Source organism: Elgaria multicarinata, chromosome 11 (genome assembly GCF_023053635.1).
Source record: "Elgaria multicarinata webbii isolate HBS135686 ecotype San Diego chromosome 11, rElgMul1.1.pri, whole genome shotgun sequence".
Lineage (NCBI taxonomy): Eukaryota > Metazoa > Chordata > Lepidosauria > Squamata > Anguidae > Elgaria > Elgaria multicarinata.
Window position 1 is genome coordinate 27,086,534 of NC_086181.1, and position 24,088 is coordinate 27,110,621.

General features: G+C 44.8%; 1 protein-coding gene across 1 annotated transcript; it reads left to right on the plus strand.

Moving 5' to 3' along the window:
- Window positions 1-239: 239 nt before the first annotated feature.
- On the plus strand, window positions 240-16,294 carry LOC134405631 (serine protease 27-like). The gene is made up of 6 exons (XM_063136872.1): window positions 240-297; window positions 2,952-2,972; window positions 5,318-5,483; window positions 7,988-8,262; window positions 10,633-10,802; window positions 16,061-16,294. Exons 1-6 carry the CDS (start codon window positions 240-242, stop codon window positions 16,292-16,294), a joined length of 924 nt encoding a protein of 307 aa, XP_062992942.1.
- Window positions 16,295-24,088: the final 7,794 nt, after the last annotated feature.

Below are 24,088 nucleotides of genomic sequence, written 5' to 3' on the forward strand. Positions count from 1 at the left end.
CAGTGTGCGTGTGTATGCAAAAAAGAACAAAACAAGGTTTTTGACACAGAAGCAGAGCTAGTGGACACTGTGAACTGAAGGTACTTTCAGGGACCATTATCCTTTCACCCTTGATAAGATATTTTATACATTTTTATAGCAAACACCAAGAAGAGATTGAAGTAAAACACCTGTTGCCTAGAATTGACTGCAGCAATTGGAGGGCATTTCAGAACAGGACTACTGAAGAAGGGGCGACTATGCCAATTGTACCCTCCTTGCTGGCAGTATGGCTGCTCCAGGTCTCCAGGGTACAAGGTGACTGATGGGGGGGATGGTCAGGGGTTAGACCAAGTTTTAATTTCTGAAAGAAAAGGGGTGGGGCTCTTGGAAAGACACATCTTCTCTCCCATCTTTCTGGTCATCACTCCTAGTGGTCAGTACCTCCAGTCGGAACGTCCTGCCCTTGAAATCTTTGACGGATGATGAAGAAATTCCATCAAAGCAACAAAACACCCCTTATTTTAACCTCAAAACAGCTTGGTATGTGGTTAGTTCACTTGCTACACCAAGGTTAAGGAAGTACACATTTCATACACACAGCAAATGGAAACCAACTAACAAACACAGGGATCTATTTGCGCTAGACCTATAATCCCAAAGAGATCTCACCTGGTCCTTTAGCTTCATGAACTCTGCCATGGGAGAAATTAATCCTAATCCCAGTGTAGGGATTCAAATCGTGGCTCCATTCAAAGGGGAGAGGCAGAAACTCTGCACAGGCTCAGATCTACTTTTCTCTTCATTTTTCATCTCTGGCCATCAATCGGGCTTGTGCGCCAAGCAAGGGCTGAGCTATGAGATAAGACAGATTATTTCTTCAAAAAAGTGGCCCAGCAGCAAAGCCCTAAAAAGAACAAGGGATTACTGGGACTGTCTAGACTTGTGGTTCCCAAACTTTTTCAGGTCACCGCCCCCTTGGTTCCACAAACTCATGCTCAATGCACCCTACCTTACACTATAAAAATCATTATTCAGAATAGCGGTTTTCAACGACCCCACTAAGGAAGATAATAACAATACAATTCAAAACAGTAACAATTAATGGAATACTTTATTCAAAATGCATTTTTTTAGTTTATTCAATTAAACATAATTCATCATCATCACTTTATTACGATCCATAGATCCATCAAGGGCAATTGATGAACTTGATCCAGTGATATCATCTTTTCAAAGTCCGATAGTCATTTAGCAAGAATATTAGATATCACATTTAGTAACCAGAGTACCTCACTATTCTGTAAATTCTTAATGTGATAGATGGGCTTGATGGAGTGATACCAGTTTCCCAATGTCTGGTTTAAAGTCACTTCACATGGGTCTTAATTCACCACGTTTAGTAATCTGGAGTCGATTTCTTCGTTTGGAGAGAAGTAGGCAGACCACACTAAAACCACATTCCACCAAATATAATGTTGGAAATGCAACCAGGAGCTTTGAACCACTCTCCATAGTGCAGGATAGCGATCAGAAATTTCCTTCTGTAACCAAAACTCCTGGTACGGAAAAGACCACCTCGAGCGCCCCCCTGCCGCCCCTTTGCCTCTTAGCGCCCCCCTATGCAATCCCACCGCCCCCATGGGGCAGTACCGCCCACTTTGGGAACCACTGGTCTAGACAGTGTGAGCCCTCACTGTGCCTGATTTGGCCCTAGGGCTGCAATCAGCTTACCTTCTACTTACCTTCTGTGTTCCACAGCATAGCCGACATTAAAAGCAGGTTCCCAAGCTAATTTCCTGATGAGTTCAGGTTCAGATTAAGCCCTGCTTATATTTTGAGTATCTGGTTATGAACACACTCTGTGCGCGTTCTTAATTTTTCAACCGATTGGGGACAGATTTTCCACTTCGATGATCACATCTTTGCTTATTAAACCATGATATGCACAAAGCCATGCATGCAACCTCTTCAATCCTTCCTCCGCCATAAGCTTCGATTATACCAGGAAGTCACTAATTGACCAGAATCTGCCTTTTCATCCCAACCAGGAAACTACAATTACAAGCTTTGAAACAAGCCGTGATATTGAACCAACAATACACATAATTTCCTGGGTCGAACATAACAGGAAGTGATGTGTTCTTCCATGTGGGATTGCCTTGTTTGTGGATTTGGAGGGGGGGCCTAGCACAGCCTCCTACAGTCATCCTTTGTCATCCCATATTTTCCCCTCCTTTCTCCCATATTTTCTCACACCAGGGAAAATTTGTTAATTTGTGTGTTTTTCCTGGCATGCCATGATCAGAAAAAAATCAGGGGTGTGGCTGCCTGATTTGGGGATATTGTAGAGTTTATTGGGGGTGTGGCTGTGATGTTGCTGGGAGTGTGTTCACACAGCTCCTTTTTCAAGAATAGCAACAAAAACATGAAGGAAGGGTGAGGCAACTCTGACGTAGTAAAAGTTATATTTGTGTGGAATTTCCGTTTGTTTGTTTCTTTGTATTTGCCAAATCAAAGTACGTGTCCACCCGTGTAAAGAAGTTGATCTTATTCTTACAAAAAACCCAGAAGCAGAAGCCCCAGTAAGGATGTGGGATTTTAGCCTCGTGTGGAGAGAAGGTTGCGGCACATTGCAACAACTTGCCCTGACAGTGTGGACAGTCCATGGGAATTCCGCTTGTAGTTTACAGCAGAACAGCAATGACTGGCAGTGCTATGAGCTTTCCATCCGGAAGAGCCCAGAGTCTAATTAGAGACTTCTTGGTTTTATTGCAACATACACAAAGGCACTCCTTGTGTGAGCAAAAGGCTTGTACAAATCCTGCTTTAAAAAGCAAATATATAATCATCCAAACTGCGTCTGGGTATCCAAGGCTTTTCACCCTTTGCTCCTCCATACAATTCTATTTTGTTTATCTCTTGTATCTCTTACCTGAAGTATCAACTTTTTATTATTATTATTTCCGCAGGTGCTGCTAGTTCAGAAGCAGGTAAGAGGTCCTTGATATATTGGAAACATTTCTGCACTGGGACAGGTGGAGAAAGGCAGAACCTCTTAAAATTTGGAGATTATCCAATTCCATCCCCTCACCTAGGGTGACCATACGGAAAGGAGGACAGGGCTCCTTTATCTTTAACAGTTGCATAGAAAAGGGAATTTCAGCAGGGGTCATTTGTATATATGGAGAACCTGGGGAAATTCCCTCTTCATCACAACAGTTAAAGCTGCAGGAGCTATACTAGTGACCAGATTTAAAAGACGGCAGGGCACCTGCAGCTTTAACTGTTGTGATGAAGAGGGAATTTCACCAGGTTCCCCATATATACAAAGGACACCTGCTGAAATTCCCTTTTCAATGCAACTGTTAAAGATACAGGAGCCCCGTCCTCCTTTTCATATGGTCACCCTACCCTCACCTACAGCAGGATATTTTTTCTTTCTTTCTTTTTTAATTAAATTATTATTATTATTATTATTATTATTATTATTATTATTATTATTATTATTATTATAGTTCTGGTTACATAGGTCAATACAACATATAAATACATTCAGAGTCCATTCAAATATAAATACATGTTCCCGCCCGGGGTTTAAGGTTATTTAACATTAAGGGCTTCATCCCACATACCCGTTTCCTTCGAATTATCCCCATAGCATAAAGCTGTCATCATCATTGTTGTTGTTAGCTAAATCATACCCTGGGCAGCAGCGCTCCTAAGATCCTTTGCATACCGGGAAAGGGTTTAAGAGGGAGAAATGTAAAAAATCATAAAAAATCAATGGATGACCCAATCCAATTCAAATTTGGTATGCTTAAAGCTCTCCTTAATATCTATTACTGTGCCAATTTTGATGTCTTTATCTTTAAAACTTACGCAGACGTAAGCATTTGTTTAATTTGTACTTTAAACATATCAAATCCTCCTCTTGCGCCCCCAGTGGCTGCTTGGAAAACAACAAATGATACGCTCCCAAAGAGATAGTAAAATAGGTCGGTTCTATTGGCTTTGAAGCACAATTGAAGCAGGATGCATGGGAGTACTTCACAGTCAAAGCAGATTATAAGGTGGAAAACTTTGGAGCCCTTTGCCCGCAATTTGCAGTGATTGCACAGTATAACCCTGGTGTGATAAAGCTCTAATTAATTTAATTTAGGGCACCCAGGAACTTAGTCTCCTTACCCATCCACCTATACTTTCCATAGCTCTATATACACCGATGGAGGTGTTCTCCCATTTCTTCTTTGTTAACATAGTCAATCAATTTCCTCCATATCCCCTCAAATTTATCTTCGCTTAGTTGTCCTCATGCTTTCCTCAGTTAGCAGGATCGTCTTTATTATATTACGTGTTAATATTATTTGAGACAATCCATTTTAAGAGGATTTTGGAATATTACAAATAAAAAGCTGCATACACAAAAACATGTCCCAGGACACTAGTTATGGCTGCATTCCTTCAGAAAGAGTTTGGATAACCATTCCAAGTTCATCAAGCAAGGAAACCCTAAGCCATGTGCTATAAAGGAAAATGGGATCCTCCCCATCTTCCCTGACTGGATGGCTGCCTTATTTTATGTGGGGGTGGGTCAGAGGGAAACAGGTTCATTGGAAAAGAGTGAACGATAAAAGGAAAATACAGAAGAGGGATTTCTCACAGGGATTTCTCTACAGGGATTTGTCTGTATTGTCAGGATTTATAATTAGTTATCAGCTGTATACTTTAGTGAAAAGGGTATTTTAGTGTGCTTTGTGGGGGCAAATATGTGATTTGGCATTTTGGGCCTCAGATTCCATCTCTCACAGGAACTTTGCCCAATTTGTTGGCCAAGTTGCTTGTCCCTGGGCTTCTGTTTGATTTCTATGAAATGGGTGTTCTAACACAAACAATAATGGTTTTGTGTTTTTGGAACTCAGAACCAATCTCTGCCTGATACTTAGATTATTGGGAAGTTAGATTTATTTTAGCCTCACCATTTTGCCTTCTGAAAATAGGATGTTTTGTGACCGACCATGCCCATCGGGATAGCCATTTTCAGAATGAAACCCCCCTCATCTTGTGACAGTGCCCACAACATGAGAAAATATACAGACCATCGGGCCACATGTAGGGTGGAGAAATAATAAGGCAATAAATGTTTGTTAATTTGCCGGACTAAATACCCTCTAAACCCAGAAGGTTCTATCATTAGGCAGGTTGTTTTAAAGAGTGCACACACATATTTGCAGGCGAATTCAAACTGAGGAAGTTTGTTTTGCATCGTAATAGTTCCATTTTGTGAGTTCTGAAAAATCAGTGTTAAATCCTCTTATTCCCTTTCTTTCCCCCACAGTTTGTGGGCAGCCTGTAATAAACTCTCCACGAATCGTTGGGGGTCAAGCAGCTGCTTATGGGTCGTGGCCCTGGCAAGTCGCCATATTTCAAGGTGGCTATTTTATTTGTGGGGGATCCCTCATAGCCGAGCAGTGGGTGCTGTCAGCAGCTCACTGCTTCCTTGGGTACGTATCAGATGTGTGTTGCTGTTTATAAAGTTTCACCCCTGGTGGAATCACTGGTTGCCTTCCACCAGACCTGCCCCTGGGTTGACCCCATATTGGCCACGGAGCGACCTTACACGGTGGAAGCACTGGGCTCATCTACACCAAGCAGGATATTGCAGTATGAAAGTGATATATAAAAGGCAGGAGCCACACTACTGCTTTATAGAGGTATTGAAGTTCACTGACAACTGTTGGTGCCCATTGACAGATACTATATACCGCCAGGGCTGGGTAGAGGGGGAGGCAGTTGGCATGGGCCTATGATTTTGAGGGGGCGTACTCCGAGTCCCCCTGGGCAAAGTTGCTTGATTTTTCTGTCGTTGTTGATTAATTTGCCCAAAGAAAAGCACGTAAAGCATTTCTGAATGTGAAGAAGTGATGTCTTATATACATCTTGAATAAAAGTGCTTGCCATTACCTTTTTTATAAATCGTTCTAGTTCATATGTATTTAGAACTGATTAAAAAATACTTAATGAGCAGTTTGAAATGGGGCCTACATATAACTCTGTTAGGAGTTATATGTGACATATAGAAAGATAGCAGCAAAGGAATATACTTGACCAGAGGATATATATTAAACTGTTCCTTTATGTTAAGCTTTAAGAAAGTAGTAACAGCAAATAACAAGAGACAACAGAAACACAGGCCTTTGCTAGGCCTACCTGATAATCTGGTGGTGAGGAGGGAGAGCCCGCAATGCAACTATTGTGGGCTCTTGACATAATCTACACCTTAGGCACGACAAGGTCAAGAAAAGACCCCATCGTGTCCGCCATTTTTTCCCGTCTTATAGGGGCCATGCACACGAACGCTTGTGTGCTCAGGTAAGTGGTTTTTTTAAAAAAAAAATGGCTGGGTTATTAGCCTGAGCTAACCCTAAGGCCAAGGTCTGTCCTTTCCTTAATGCAGACAACACACAACAACCACAGAAGAGCAGTTAACTGCCGATTTACAACTGCTATAGAACTGAGCAGGAAAACCCCTCCCACTTTATACAGTTAGAATGTTGCTCTAACTTGAAACAGATTATGCATAACATAATATTTCTAACACCTATCTGGCCCAGGCCTATTACCAGCTTTGCCCAGCCCTGTATACCACTTTCATACTGCTATATCCTCCTTGGTGTGGCTCCTGCCTTTTATATACCACTTTATATCCTGCTTGGTGTAGATGAGCCCACTGTCTTGACATCGCTTTGTTTGAAAAAGTCAGGGTAAATCCCCGACTTTTTCAAAACAGGGTAAATCCCCGACTTTTTCAAAACACAGCATCATGGGGAAGCCCCACAGTGGCTGTGAAGCCCTGCCTGCATCGTCTAACCAATGTGGCGCAGGTCCACAGACACTACAGGGCTTTCCCTGCATAGAGACGGAGCCCTGGTTAACCACTTGAGATGCAAAAGCTTTTCAAAAAACATTTAAGGCACAATCCTGTGTCTGTTTAGACCGAGAAAAAGGCCTAAAATTCCCAGCATCCCCCATGCTGGCTGGGGAATGCAGGGAGTTTTAGTCTTTTTTTCTGTCTAAACAAGCGTAGGATTGCACCCTTACGCTGCGCGCCTATACTCTAGTTAAACACTGACTGAGTTAGATGTTGTTGAAAGTTACAGCAACACAACTTGCAATATGCTGCCACTATGGAAGATATGCCACCGTCATGATAGATAACACTGGCAGAACTGCCCCAATCCAACAGCAAAGATGTTTGATTTGGATTACTCTCTACTGTGGGCTTAGCTAGACCTACCGGTTAGCCCTCGACGGAGGAGGGAAGATCTCGCGATGTGTTTATCGTGAGATCCCTCCTCTGCTTACATGTGATGCGTGAGGATCTCAGAAGGAGAGGCGTCGTGCCCACATTTTTTTTAACTTAAACGGGCAGCAGCACACGAACACTCGTGAGCAAACAGTAAGTAATGTTTTTCATTTAAATTACCTTCCCTGCTCCCCCACCCCACCCTACCACTGATGGGCGCAGTGCTCCTGAGGAGCGCTGCGCCCCGTGCGCGTCTCCCAGCTCCACACGGCACCCAGCCACACGTTCCGCGGTCTCGGGCTCAGCCCAGGACCACAGAAAAACCAGGGCCAAAGGGTAGGGCGAGATCCCAGGGCAAGGGAGGGATCATCCCTCCCTGATCCTGGGATCCCCTGTGCATCATGTGGATGCACAGGGACGATCTCGGGGATCACCCCAGGGTAAAGCCCCATCTAGCTATGGCCTGTGTTTCCTCTCTTATCCTGAGCTGAGAAAATATTGGATATGCTGACTATTCCACCACTGGATCAGTGAGGATCTCCCCAACCCACCGTGTTAAGGGATTGCTCTGCCCAAACACATCAGGTATCCCCACTGCTTCATTGGCCATCCGTGGAACAGGGCTCAAGGCCTTACGTTCCTCACTGAACCCCAGAGCTCCCATTTGCAAAGCCCTGTTGCATTTTGCTCTTGCATTTGCAGATCCACAGCCACTTCCCAATATGACCTCTTGCTGGGGGCCTATGAGCTCTTGAACCTCACAAGTACGGTGGTAGAGTCCAGTGTGGAACAGATTCTCACGCATCCTGACTACAATGGCAAGGCCGGCTCCAGTGGGGACATTGCTTTACTGGAACTGAGGGCTCCTGTGAATTTCACCAAGAACATCCTCCCCACCTGCCTGCCGGACTCTTCAGCACAATTCCCTCTGAACGCAGATTGCTGGGTCACTGGATGGGGAAATATTCAAGAAGGAGGTGAGGAATGCTCTTTGTGGCGCTCATTCTAACTTCCACACCATCAGTCCCCAAGGTGCTCTGTAGGGCAATGGCCTGGGTGAGGGGCAGGAAACACTTCCCTTCTCCATTGACCTTACAGTCTTAAAGTTGCCGTGCAGAGACAAAAGGATCATGGCAGAGACAGAGGTAAGACAAGGGATGGCTCTGAAGGACTCCGATTTCACAGAGCCAGAGCCATTCATTCAAGGCAGGAGCAGATGTCAGAGTCACCACAGGGTTGCTGCTCAAAATGGCTTCCCTGTCTGAATATTCTCCAGCCCAGTCATGAAGTTTGAATGTATTCCCCATTGTGGATGGGTGCCACTGCATTGGGCATCTCCACAAGAGATGCTGGTGAATTTTTCCCAAACTAGACTTGAGCAAATTGTGTCACTTACCCAGGGCATTTGTGCTTCCTGCTTTGGGGTGTGATTGTAATGGCACACATTACATGGGCAGACAGGGGCGACCATGTGGTTTTGAACTGAATACTTTCCCTCTGTTCAGTTCCGCTGAGCTTCCCATGAAGCTGGCAAGAAAAACAGTTGGGGATTTACCCCGACTTTTTTCTCCAGAGCGAGATGAGCACGGTGCATCTGCCGCCTAGCCTTGCTCCAGAGTTGCAGTGGAGACATGGCCAGCCAGATGGTGAGCCCTGATTGGTTGCCATCTTCCCGGGCAAGGGGTGGGACTGGCTGCAGGAAATCCCATGCTTTTGCTGCAACACCAGGATTAGCCTCTGCCACCCTGATGCAGCGAAAGTGCGGGTTTTGTTTATTGCGGCAGCAACCCCCAAGTCTCAGGTATCTATTCTAGGAATTGTGAGGGTCGGCCATGGGACATAGAGTGGGTATCCCAAAAAAGAGACCACAAAAATGTCTCAATAACAAAGTTTAAATTTTACAACAGAAAATGTCAATAGGAAGACGTTTTAAGGTCGGAATGGATACAGGTCCGTTAGACAAGCAATATCGTACTATCATTGGTCCAACTCTCTCACTGGGCCAGTTCAGATATCATGCTAACCCACTGTAGATTGCTCAAAAATGCAATCCACGTTCCGTTAGTGTGTCATGGGGGGGCGGGATCCCCCCACAATGGATCAGCTACCCACCCCAGTTACCTACCAGCTGCAGTGAAGGTAACAGAGCATGGAGATGGTTCACGTGTTGTGTATACCATTCCTTGTGGGTCATGCCAGCCACTCTGTGGAAAAAAAGTCAGCTGATGCTCTAGCCAGCACAGACTTCCTCAATGGTTGCCATCACACAGCGACAGATGGAGCGGCCAGCATGCACCTTTTCCCACCACATCGGGCACTGGGATTACTGACAGTGGGAGGCTACCCACACCAGAGTTGGGTAAGCCAACCACAGGGTGATGCATGGTTGCTGCTCATGTGACAGAGACCCTTCCATACTTCCCCTACCCACCCTTCCCCCGCCCCCATGCACGTGAGAATGAGCCCCCTGTGTTGTCCAGTTCCATCAGCTCTTATTTTTTCTTCCCTCTAAAAGTTCATCAGACAAGCATTTTATCACCCACTTATGTGTGTGCGTCTTTTGCTGTGTGCAGGAAAAGCAGCGCAAACCACCACCCCCGGCCCTGAATGGGCAACATGGTCTTTGTCTACTTCCGCTTTCCCCTCCAGGCAGAAAAAGGAAGTAGTGAGGGACAAAAGCATTAAGGAAATGCAATTCCCACCCACCCTGTGTTGAAGCTCTAGACTCAAGCCTTCTTACCTTCCTCCTCTCTTTTCTCTCTTTCTCTTCTCCTCTGTCTTTCTGCCTTAGGCTTCTATCTCTTAAAATATACTTCTTTCTCTCCCCAACTCCGACCAAGAGGGATAAATGAGAGGCGAGGCTTGTAAGCTACCTTGAGAGGGATTTCTACCCTAAACGGCGGCCTACAAATATTTTAAATAAATAGAGGGGTCTAAAGGTAAGAAGGAAGAGTTGGTGTTGGATCTGAAAGCAGAAAGGAAGAAGGTGTAGGGAGTTTAGGAAGAGCACTAAAGGGAATCAGTGGCGCTTTCCACCATTAGGTAGCCAGTGGTTCTCAGCTCTCAAAATGTGAAGTAGAAAGACTGCCTGTGACCATACGCAGAGTGCCCTTTGCGAGACACCAAGTAAGCATGAGCGAATGGGAGGGATAACAGTCAATGGTACCCCAGCTGCTACTTTACCTCAGGATGGGAGCTTTCATTGGTGCCGATATGGGAAGAGCTTTTTGATTGGCAGAAGGGGCAGCCAACCAGTTGTTCTTTGGGGATGACAGGATCTAGCTTTGCACGCACCTGACTTCCTTCCTCTGCATTCCATGACTGCATGCCCTGTTTCTCTCCTACAGTGCTGTTGCCGTCCCCACTAACCCTCCAGGAAGTGAAGCTGCCATTGATGAGCCAAGCAGCATGCAACAATATCTTTAACAGTCACCCAGTTGGAGTCTTGGGCAAGAATCCTATCAAGCCTGACATGATCTGCGCTGGTAACCAGAACAGTGGGAAGGATTCCTGCCAGGTAGGATACTCCATCATAGCCATTGGTGGTTGGATACCCCTCAGAACCTTTTGGATGTGCTCCAGCCTAGTTTTATTCTAGAAAGGCCAGACATAAAAGAGGAGAGGGTTCCAGCACCTTTAATTGTTGTGCAGAAGAGGGAATTTTAGCTCATCTTTAGCAGAAACCTTGTCATAATTTATTATTATTATTATTATTATTATTATTATTATTATTATTATTATTATTACATTTATATACCGCACCATAGCCGAAGCTCTCTGGGCGGTTTACAGAAGTTAAAAACAGTGATAGATAGATATAGATATATAGACAGATATATAGACAGATATATAGACAGATATTTAAATTCCAAACAAAAACAGACAATATCCATTTAAAAACAACTACTCTGGGGTCAGTTTAAAAACTCAGCATATGCTGTTAAATGCTGTTAAATGCCTGGGAGAAGAGAAAAGTCTTGACCTGGCACCAAAAGGATGACAACGTTGGCGCCAGGTGAGCCTCATCAGGGAGATCATTCCATAATTGAGGGGTCACCACTGAAAAGTAGGGCTGTGCACGGACCACCCCCCCCAATCCACTTTGTGGACCAATCCAGATCAGGCCCGATCCTCTTCACGCTGCTCCACCCGTCTCCCCCTCCGCAGAGCGAGATCCGGCTTCGCCACCGTCTTTACATGGACGGCAGCAGCGGCGGCACAAGATAACCCACCCACCCACCCCTTTACCTGTGTCTGTCATCGTGGTCTTCAATTGAGGCCCCGGCTTGAAGCCGGAAGAGGCCTCGGCCTTCACTTCCAGCTTCAACCGGGGCCTCAATTGAAGCCCGCGATGGACACAGGTAAGAGTCCCTCCTCCCTGCTTCCTTACCTGGCGCCGCCAGCGCATGGATGGCAGCGCCAGATGAGTCCCCCTCCCCCCACTTACCTACAGGCAGACCTCGAGATTGTGGCAATCCTCTTCGCCTCAATCCGCAGCCCCCCCCCCCGACTCTCTTCGCCTCCGCCTTTTCCGGAGTCAAATCAGGCTGCCTCACTCCTGCTTCTCTGAACCAAAGAGAAGCGGAGCACAGCCCTACTGAAAAGGCATTCTTTTTATTTATTTTTCATAACAGTCAAAGGTTTAGAAATGAAATCCTCTTACTAGAAGGAATTCTCAGGGTTCAGGCTTCCTCCCTGGCATTAAACAACAATAAAGAGTCAGTGTGGCATAGTGGCTAAAGTGTTGGACTGGGAGTCGGGAGATCTGGGTTCTAGTCCCCACTTGGCCATGGAAGCTCACTGGGTGACTTTGGGCCAGTCACAGACTCTCAGCCCAACCCACCTCACAGGGTTGTTGTTGTGAGGATAAAATAGAGAGGAGGATTATGTACACTGCCTGTAACAGTCTGGGGCGTGGGCGGCTGGGATCGCAGACTGGGTGCCATGACCCGGGAGAGCAAAGGTGTACAGAGACTAAACACACACAAGCTGTCTGGGATAGACCAGTTTACTGGTACAACCATGCCTTGGCGAGAGCAAGAGGCAGGGGCAAGATTCCAGGGGCAACCCGGTGGCGGAGACCAGAGTCCAACAGGGCCAACAAGAGTTCAAAAGCAAGGTCCAACCTGAGTCCAGACAGGGCCAGAAGCAAGGGCGTGGCCCAGGGCACAGTCCAAGGTCTGAACAAACAAGGCATGGCAGAGGCAAGAGCAAGCATAGTCTAGAGAGCAGTCCAAGGTCAGGAACAAACAAGGCACACGGGAACAGGAACCAAGCACCACAGAAACGATGTTGCTGTGGCAAAAGCTATAGCCACAATGTTGGTCTTAAATAGCCCTGACTCTAGCTGCTCCCAGCTGCACTGAATTAACCCACCATGAACTGCTGCTGGCCAGGGCTTGAGTTCTGCCAGCACTCTGCAGCAGAGCAGCCCTTTGAGCGTGGACCTGGGTCCTGTAAGCACTCAGCAATAGTACCAATCCTGACACTGCCTTGGGTTCCTTGGAGGGAAAAAGGCAGGATGTAAATGCAATAATACATAAAATAAAAAGTAAATAAAGAGAACAGGCGTTAATATGAGTGCTGTGTCAATAATTTCTTCTGCACTTTTTTTTATCAACAATTCTCATTCAAGTTGAAAGCAAAGAGGAAGAGGAAGAAAATGCTGGTGAAATTCTCATGGGTGGAGTGAAAGATTCTTGCACTTAGCATAATTACAAGGTTGAGAGGTGCATGTTAGTGTCCTGTCTTTCACCCAACAATCATCTCTTCAGTGATCTGCAGCTTCCCCAGCTTCCCACACTTCCATTAAAGCCCAGGGGGAGATGTCATGAGGTAAAACTTCTTTGGAGATTTCTCTGATCCAGAAGTGTGGGCAGCCAGGGAGGCTGCAAAATGAAGGAGATGTGTAACAGGAAGGAAGAAAATCACAGCCCGCTCCGCCATCTTACATTGATAAGGCAAGCTCACACAATCACCAGAAAAAGAATTGCAAAGGAAATTCTAAAGCACCCTGAGGAGAAGGAAGAAAAACAGAACATAGGTGAAGAAAACATTTGGGAAATTGCAGGGTAGATTTTTCGTCTAGTGGGAGATGGAACCTCTCCTTTCCATTCTTCAGGTCCTCCCATGCTCCAAAAGGGAATTAAGGATTAGAATGCCTGATGGTTATTACCAAATAGAGTGGCATGTTAGGCCAGGGTACACCTCGAGCTCCTTCAGAGGGGGGGAATCGTGTTCCCATACCATTGGCTCTAAAGCTGCATCTCCTCCGATTCTGTAACACTCTCCAATTACACAGAGGGAGAGAGCAGGAAGAGAAGCGACCACATGACTTGTACAGCTTCAATGCGGTTTAATGGGACAGCACCCTCTAGTAGGTGTTTTATAGTGGAACTTCTCCTGCACACGGAAGGAAATAGTGACGTATATCAGAAGAGCCGGCTTTTCCGAGTCTTTTTTTAAATCGCTAAAACCAGGAAATGGAGCAGGAGGCATTCAGGAGGATCACTGCATTCTCAAAATGACCTGCAAAGATCCTTGAGGGGCCAGTTGCGAGTGTGGGATAAAAAGCTCATCTGAAGAAGTTCCTTGTGTCAAATCATTACGATCCCATCATGGTACCGCTATATCCCTCTTGCACATTTATACGTCAAACAATGGCTTTTGTTGCGGTATTTTGGATAACGTGGCAGAAAAAGAAGGAAATAATACTATGAAAGCCGAATATAGAATGTGTAATATGCACTTCAATTAGGGTGACCATATGGAAAGGAGGGCAGGGCTCCTTTATCTTTAACAGTCGTATAGAAAAGGGAATTTCAGCAGGTGTCATTGGTATGCATGCAGCACCTGGTGCAATTCCTTCTTCATCACAACAGTTAAAGCTGCAAGAACCCTGCCTTCTTTTGTATCTGGTCAAGAGGGCAGGGCTCCTGTTGTGATGGAGAGGGAATTTCACCAGGTGCTGCATGAATACCAATACAAATGACACTTAGGGGGGATCCGCACGTCGCTCCCAGAGCACTTCTATGTGTCCCCAATGCACCCCGAAAACGATAGTCTGACTTCCCTGTAAAAGAAACAAGGAAGAGCCGTCCATGCCGCCGCCGCCGCCGACAAGGAGAGCTCTCCACCGGCGAGGAGAGCTTGGCAAAAGAAGGCAGGGTGAAGAGCGGAAGAAGCTCTCTACCCCGCGTTCTTTTGTCGAGCTCTCCTCGCTGGCGAAGAGCTCTCCTCGGCAGCGGCATGGACGGCTCTTCCTCGTTTCTTTTACAGGGAAGTCAGACTATCGTTTTCGGGGTGCACTGGGGACGCATAGAAGCGCTCTGGGAGCGACGTGCAGATCCCCCCCTGCTGAAATTCCCTTTTCTATACAAATGAGCCCTGTCCTCCTTTCCATATGGTCACCTTAACTGTAGAGCTAGCTTCAGTAATACAGTTTGGGGCTCTATTAATTGACTAGATGAACAATTAAATCTGTGTACATCACGTATGACATTAAACTACTAGTTCTAAAGAAGAAAAACTATTTCCTTTGTTTTTTAAGAAGATTCACTCAACAGACACCATCATGGAAGAGGCATTCCCTCTTCTCTCACACACAGAAGTGAATGCCTCCTCTAAGGTGATGTTTGTCATCTACATTTTTACAGTATTACTTGTATTATGTACACACGCACACATGCACATACACGCAAACACTATGATTTTTTTTTATATATTGAAATAACTATTCAGGAATTCTTACCACTGTGGTAGGCCAGAATAATTGTACCCAATATTGCAGATGGGAAAGGGAGCTGAAGCTGAGAGAACTGTTGGCTTACCTAAGGCCACCTTGTGAGTATGTGGCTGTGATTTAAACCAGGGGTGTCAAACCTCCGGCCCATGGGCCAAATACAACCCTCTGTGGTTTCCCAAACAGCCGTGACCCACCCCTTCCCTCCACCCCAGCCACCTATCATTGGGCAGTTTTCCAGCTTTTGTACAATTTCCTCCCCTTTCTAAAAGATTGAAATGCTCTCCTACTTCCTGGCAGGAAGAGATTTAAGCTAAAATATAATGGTAATTTTTGAGATTTGGACTTCACTTCACCTCTTTTGCTTTTGGCCTTGCCCACCACTGGAAAGTGGACTCCGGGAGCTCCTGCAAAATTGAATTCACACACACCCTCCTGACTCAAAGTTGTTCAACATTCCTGGTTTAAACCATATTCCATCTCCCTCAGCTGCTCGGAATTCCAGATCGGATGTTGGGGTGTTTGCCAAAGACAAAGACTTCAAGAAGGACGCAGATAAGCTGGAGGGGTTCAGAGGAGGGCAACAAGGATGATCAGGGGTCTGGAAACAAAGCCCTATGAGGAGAGACTGAAAGAACTGGGCAGGTTTAGCCTGGAGAAGAGAACACTGAGGGGAGACATGATAGCGCTCTTCAAGGACTTAAAAAGTTGTCACACAGAGGAGGGCCAGGATCTCTTCTCAATCATCCGAGTGCAGGACACAGAATAATGGGTGCAATTTACATGAAGCCAGATTCTGGTTGGACATCAGGAAAAACTTCCTGACTGTTAGAGCAGTACAACAATGGAACCAATTGCCTAGGGAGGTCATGGGCTCTCCCACACTAGAGGCATTCAAGAGGCAGCTGGACAGCCATCTGTCAGGGATGCTTTAAGGTGCATTCCTGCACTGAGCAGGGGGTTGGACTCGATGGCCTTGTAGGCCCCTTCCAGCTATGAATCTAAGTGGTATCTCCCATCATTTCTCTCCACAGGGTGACTCAGGAGGACCCTTGGTTTGCAAACTCCAAGGACGTTGGACCCAGGCTGGGGTTGTGAGTTGGGGAGTGGGCTGTGCCAGTCCCTTCCACCCTGGCGTCTACACTTCAGTACCATTCTATGCCAACTGGATCCAAGCCACGATGAATGGTGAATCGCAAAATGGTGGATCGCAAAATGCCCCTGTTGTAACATTCCTCTTGATGGCTCTTGTGACAGCCCTCCTATGAGACATCTGCCTCCCTGCCTTCAGTCTTTCAGCTAACTGTATGGAATATCATTATGTAGAGTATTAGTGTGACTCAGTTTAAACTATGTCCAAGAGCTTGCCTCTATGCTGCTAAACCCTGCAGTTTCGCTGCTGTGGTGTGGCAGCAGGTAATCCCCATTGCAGAGGCACCGTGGGCTTTCCAGCAGCTATACAGTTCAGCAGGCCCACCCCCTGCCATCTGACTGACTTCCAGTTGACCAATCAGTAATTACCATCTGCCATTGAATGCCCCCAGCTTGACACCGGAGCGAGGTCACATGGCAGTCCTAGGTTGCAAACGGAGTCTACAATTCTCAAATCCAAGAGCAAGATGCATTTCTGCCTCTAGGGGACAATAAAGAGACTGAAACTGATAGTGACAGCTATAGCTCAGAAAATGTGTCTGATTAAATTTCATGCATATTCCTTGAATCTTGGTTTCTCCCCTTTTTTCTCAGTTCTTTTTATTGGGATGGGTACTTTATGATAGCTTGACACTGTGATGGACTAGAGGAGACATAAATAATTTTCTTTGTTACTAATGTTTATGGTTTCTTCGGGGGGAGGGGGGGTAATTGCCTGCTCTTCATGAACTGGCAAAAACAAAGCGGTTCCTTACAGTTCAGGTGTTCCTTACAATTCCAGAGCTTGTAGCTCCATTTGCTACCAAAAGAAGTAAAGATTCTAAAAAGTAAAAGTAGAATAATCTACATGTTCCTGAAAATGACATAGATCATTAAAATGACTTTCAAAATATGAAGTATATATGGACACACCCACCTGATGTCCTACAACCCACAGAAGACTGGGTAGAAGGTTGTAGTGGAAACGTGGAAGACCACTGTATATCGAGGAGTCAGTGGTGGACAGATTTCCCATGCCCATGGCCATGTCTGTACCACTCCGCTTTGCCTCTCATTCCCCCAAACCCCACAGTATCGTTGCTATGAAGAGGACTCTAAAGAGTTACAGTGGTGGCCAAAATTGTGGATACTTTTTGAAATTTTAATGTTTTGCAACTTTGCATGCTTAAAAAAATGTTCTGTTTCACAAAATTCAAATGTTTATATATCAATTGAAAGAGAATTCAAGGCTGAATTCAATACAAAAAACAGAATGCAAATATGCAGTACAAAAAAAAGTTATGCTTACTTTAGTCTAAAAACAAGCACAGGTGATTGAGTGAAGAAGCAGTTTGGAATTGTAAACCCTACTTGGCCAATCACAGTCCTTGTTCTGGGGACCAATCACATGGCAGTAGCTGCAATACATCATGTTTCAAGTTTGGGAAAGTCAGTTTTGCTGTTTGTTCTGAAACTAAAGCGCAATTGGAGATTGTGTGAACATTTGAAGTATTTCTCAAATTAAAAGTGTACGTATATACATCATAGAATCATAGAATAGCAGAGTTGGAAGGGGCCTACAAGGCCATCGAGTCCAATAATAAATAATAAATAATAAGTCCATCATAAATAGAGCAATGGCACAAAAGAAAAGAGTTGATTGGACACCCAGGAAAAGAAGCAGGATTATCGTATTACGTGAATCAGGTCTTTCAATTGATATATAAACATTTGAATTTCGTGAAACAGAACATTTTCTATAAGCATGCAAAGTTGCAAAACATGAAAATTTCAAAAAGTGTCCACAATTCTGGCCACCACTGTACATGGCAGGGGGCACAGGCTATCCTGCCTGGGGAAAATTGGAGGAGGGTAGGGTGACCATATTTTGGAAACCAAAAAGGAGGACAACATGGTCACCCCCAAGGGGGCGTGTCCAGCACCAAGGGGGCGTGCCCACCCGAACATAGCCTTGGTCACATGTCTGATTTTACAGCACACATTTAAGACAAATCTGTTCTACATAGCATCTTAATGTTAAAATCACCGAAATAAAGAACAAGTGAGAGATTCAATGTATCTGAAATTAACTTCACTCACTCTTACTTTTGTAGGTTTTGCTGTACTTTGAAGCTTTTGCTATACTCTGTGTTACATTCTCCCGTTCCCTCAAATATCTTTTCTGACTGTATCTTCACTCATTGCAAGCTGCTGTTGTTGTTAACAGGGTTTGCTACTGCCCCCAGATCTGTTTCAAATTTGGAATGGCTAAAGCTCTACCTAAAAGCTTTCATGGTGCCAACTTTCAGCTCTTTATCTTTAAAAATGACAGTTTAAAAAATAATAATTTTAAAACCTCATTTTTAAAAAAAATCCTAAAAAATCAAAGGATGAATAGAGCTGTTTCAAATTTGGTTTGGCGAAAGCTCTACCTAAATCCTATCATGGTACAAAGTTTCATCTCTTTAACTTTAAAAATGACGATTTTAAAAATAATAATTTTAAAACCTCAATTTTAAAAAATTCCTAAAAAATCAATGGATGAACGGATCTGTTTCAAATTTGGTATGACTAAAGCCCTTCCTAAGAGCTACCATTGTGCCAAGTTTCATGTCTTTATCTTAAAAAATGACAGAGTTATAAGCATTTTTGTTAATTCTCATTAGAGCTGCTCTTTTTTAAAAAATCCGGATTTCCCCTCCCCCTCCGGTCATATGGTCGCCCTAGAGGAGGGCAAGCAAATAACGAGGGGCTCACTTAAAGAAGTGAGCAATATGATGCAAAGTATAATTATGCAAACCCCCCCCCCAAAGCGTTCGGCGTCCAACTTCTTAGAGAGACAAGTGGCATTCAGCCACGAGATTGAGCAATAACAGGTCTGTGATGCCCTTAGATGTCCGGGGCTGCACACGCTTCACTGACTGGCTCAGCGTGTGTCTACCCTATGCCGACAGGTGCGGGTAACCCGTTGAACCCCATTTGTGATGAGGATCGGGGATTGCAATTCTTCCCCATGAGCAAGGAATTTCCAGTAAGTGCGGGTCATAAGCTTGTGATGATTAAGTCCCTACCCTTTGTACACGCCGCCCGTCGCTACTACCGATTGGACAGTTTAGTGAGGTCTTCAGATCGGCCCCACCAGGGTCGGCCACAGCCCTGGCGGAACACTGAGAAGACGGTTGAACTTGACTATCTAGAGGAAGTATAATCCAGTTACATCAGAAAGGGGTTAAGAAAGCAGGTGTACCAGTTGTAGCGGTGTTACATATGGATTGCCCTTACTTTTGTTCCCCAACTTACAAGGTGGCGTTATGGGACTTGTCAAGTCTGCGCTCTGCCCTGCAGTCCCGGTCTATCCTGCACTGGGATTCACCCCTCGTACAACGCACTTTCTAAATCCTGAACTGAAGCCACCTCGGATCTCCCAACTCTCAGTCCAACATTTTAGCCACTACGCCACACGAGCTCTCAATACTTTTCAGTATATGAAACAACAAATGTGCACAGGATTCTGAGGAAATCAGCTTTGCCAGCTCCAGAGTGGCACACCCGAGGGAACTGTTCCAGGCCCCTCTACCCTGCCATGGAAGAACCCATTTCGGGGCCTACCTGTTGTGGTAAAATCCATTTCTGAGCTATCTTCTGAGAAGCAATGTTTCTCAAACTTTGGGCAGGAGACACACAGTGGGCAACTTATGCAGTACCAAAAAAAGAAAAGAGGAAATGCATCACACACACACACACACACACACACACACACACACACACACACAAGGCAACACAAATGTGTATAACATTTCCATATGCTAATTTAGATAGATAGATGCAAATTTAGAAATAATGATAAATTAAATAGAAATGTACCGTATTTCTTCGATTGTAAGACACCATTGATTGTAAGACACACACTAATTTCAGTACCACCAACAAGAAAAAAAAAACCCTAAGACACACCTGCGATTCTAAGACGCACCCCATTTTTAGAGATGTTTATAAGGGGGGAAAGTGTGTCTTAGAATTGAAGAAATAGGGTACCTCACCATAGTGGGGGAGACTGACCAGGTAATCTGTGAGCTCCATCAGATGAGTGTTTTATTGCAAGCTCATTACTGGGCACCCACAGATTTTCACAGGTCCCTCTCATGACGTTTTCTGCCTTCCGTGCGCCTCCCACCCCTTCTAGCCTTCTTTGCATGACAAAAGAACACCCCGGTAAGTCCGACTTATTTTTAAAGACAGAAGTTGCCGCTATCTCCTGTTGTGTGCAGGAGAAGCAGCGGGATGAAATGGCCCCCTGAATTGGCCACATGCACATTGTTTACTGCCTCTTTCGAAAGAGGAAGTAATGAGGGACAAATGTGCAGGTGGAGAAGCGATGGTAAGCAGACGTGATTTTCCCCTGTGTAATGATGCGCTGTGTGTTTTCTCAATTGGCTGTCCAGGTGTGTTAATTCTCAAGGGGCAACTTCAAGGCCTCTGCCTTTCTACCTTCTTACGGTTCTTTATCTTTAAACAGAACTTGGTCTAGACAGCCTTCCAAACAGAGGGCACTGTCAAAGGACTATCCTCTGATAGACCTTGAAAGAGAGGACTGACCTCTGTAAATTAAGACACCTGGACACTTGGCCAAGGAAGAAAGAGAAAGGCTAGAGGTGAGAAGGGCAGATAGACTGAAGGAAAGTATAAGGAAAAGCTCTTGGGACTGCTGGTGCACCTTGTAGCTCCAGCAACACCTATCTCCTCTGGCTCAGAAGAACAGCAGGCATCAGTCACCAGGAAATGGAGAGCATTTGTGTGAAAAATAAAGTCACAGAATGTAGCTGGGGAACATGGGTAGGAGGCTGCTGTTGGGTACTTGTGGGTCCCTGGTCGACAGCTGGGTGGCCACTGTGTGAACGGAGTGCTGGACTAGATGGATCCTTGGTCTGATCCAGCAAAGCTCTTCTTATGTTCTTATGACAAGCACTACCTTAGAAGAGGCATTCCCTCCTGTGCAGGAGTGAAGAGGGGATGCCTCTTCTACCACGCTGCCTGATTCATGAATTGTCACCTAAAAACAAAGCAAGGGAGCTTGAGAACGTCTTGAGAACTGGGGGTGGTCTACACAAAGGCTTTTTACTGTCCCTGTAATGCCTGGCTCACTGGCACATCATACGGACACACTCTATAAACTGCCCTCCTCGTGTTATTTCTCCCTCAATATTCTGTTGATGTTCAAACTACCTTTACGATGGGCTTTTTTTTTTTTTTTTTTTAGTGGTTGAAGTTTCCAAAGACATTTGTGTTCCAACGGAGGAGTATTTATTTATTTATTCCATTTCTAATTTATTCAGCCCAATAACTGAACCTCTCGGGGTGGTTCACAAAAATTGAAAGCAATGATAACATTTACACATGGCCTTAAAGTTTTTCCTACCCACTGTCTTCTTCCTCCTCCTTTTGTTCCCTTCTATTTCCTTGTACTGATTTTAATGGGATTTGTGAGCAGAAAACCTCCCCATCCCCTCCCCCTTTCTCACTAGCTCTTGCACAGCTGCCGAACAAAATGACTCCTCGTCACTGAGAGCTTCTCTACATGAGCCATTTGTTGCATGTGCGTCATTGGCCACTCACTGATGTTTTCCGGAACTCCTTAAAATGGCAGACACAGTTGAATCAAGGGAGTGCCTCCCTCCCTGGCATGTGTGCAAAGGTAGGGTGACCCTAAGAAAAGCAGAACAGGGCTCCTGTATCTTTAACAGTTGCATAGAAAGGGGAATTTCAGCAGGTGTCCTTTGTATATATGGGGAACCTGGTGAAATTTCCTCTTCATCACAACAGTTAAAGCTGGAGGAGCTATACTAGACTGACCAGATTTAAAAGAGGGCAGGGCACCTGCAGCTTTAACTGTTGTGATGAAGAGGGAATTTCACCAAGTTCTTCATGACACCTGCTGAAATTCCCTTTTCAATACAACTGCTAAAGATACAGGAGCCCTGTCCTCCTTTCCATATGGTCACCCTATGCAAAGGAAGGAGGGTTCATAGAATTATAGAATAGCAGAGTTGGAAGGGGCCTAAAAGGCCATCGAGTCCAAACCCCCCCCCCCCCCGCTCAATGCAGGAATGCACCTTAAAGCATCCCTGACAGATGGTTGTCCAGCTGCCTCTTGAATGCCTCTAGTATGGGAGGCATTCAGTTCTTGTTGTCTGTTCCCTCACAACCCACAGGGAAGTCAGGACTTACTTCTGCATAGAAGTAAGATTTTGCTGTAAGTTTACAACCCTCACCACTTACTTGGGAGTAAACCCCATTGAACACAATGGGACTTACTTCTGAGTAGACACACGGGATCGGATCTGTCTCCCTTTGTTTCAGGGAGGCATTTTACCCTCTTCTTCCTCCTTTCAAAGTCCTTCCTCCGCAGGTTGATAGCGCAATGCCAGCTTTACACAATGCTGATTTCATGCTATCAGAGGTTTTATTCCAGGTTATCTGTGATGTGTTTTAAAATGGAATAAGGGGCAGGGGGGACTACAGGAGATCTCCTGTTTGATTACAACATCATTAAATTGACCTGGAAACTTCCGTGAGTGGCCACAAAACAGCATGCTATAAATAGCTCGATTAGAGAACAGCTGAATTATGATGCCTCCAGATTCAACTTCAGAACTTAACTGGGTGGAAGTTGAACTATTGAACTCTCTGCCCAAAGATACCGCTGTGATAAAGAACGTACTGATTTCCAAAGAGAGATTAGATATTGATAGAAACTTATCCGTAATTGCCAGCTGATTATGCCAAACTCCGTCTTCATCTGCTGCCATTTAAGCCTGTAAACTGGGCCTTGGGGCTAGAAAGTTTGAAAAATCTTGATCTAAAGTAAAACTTTGTACAAAATATGATAAAGAAGGTGTACTTAAAAAGTCATCTACAACACTGGTCCTCTTCTGAGTCAAATAGGGGAAAGGCTGCTCACAGAGTGGAGGAGAAGTTTCCCCCCTCTGGAACTCTACATAGAAACTGCTTTGTTTTCCTGCCTCCAAGATAATGCAATGCAAGCACCTCTCTAGTGGTGAGAACCATTGGGGCAGTCCATCATCATCATCATAAGCACATCATCATCATCATAATGATGATAATAATGAGCCAGAGAATCGTTGTCAGCTTCTCCTGCATTGGTGATTGGGTGCTGCTAATTGAACTGTAAAGTATCTTAGCTGAGGAATCAGATGGACTTTGAATCCCCTTCTGATTGCACCAGGAAAATAACGTCATCCTACCTTCCCACTATGGGAAGGTGAGCCACAGAATTTCTTGGACCTGACTGCCAAAGAGTCCAAAAGGCAATGGATTTATCACAATTGAGACGAAGCAATATTGCTCCCAGTAATCAGCAGTATTTAATAACGCAGCAGTGCACCTGTGAACGTTAAATGTAGTCATACCTGGAGGAGTAGCAGGAAAGAGGTAAGGGAGCTCTTCAACTTTCACCAAGAACGGTTCTATTTTATTTTATTTGTCTTAATAATTGTAGCTGGCTTGGCGTGAAGAACTAGTTGTACATTTTGAGGAATACCAAGGAAGAAACATAGGGATGATGTGATCAAAGCCTTGGAGTAGCTTGCTAAAGAGGGGGAAATAGTTTTATTGATTGGTTGGTTGATTTGTTGCAATTCTATACTGCCCAACGGCTGAAGCTCTTTGGGCGGTTCACAAAAATCAAAACCATAAAGTACAATTTAAAATCTAAAACTTAAACAACAATGTAAAAGCACAATATCAAAGTACAACCTGAATAAAACCGAGCAGCAATACAAAGATTTAAAATGCAGATTTAAAACAGGAAAATTAAAAGACTAAGATGACAACATGTTAAAATAATAGGAAAATAAAACGTTCTTCACCTGGTGTCGAGAAGAGTATAATGAAGATGCCAGGTGAACCTCTCT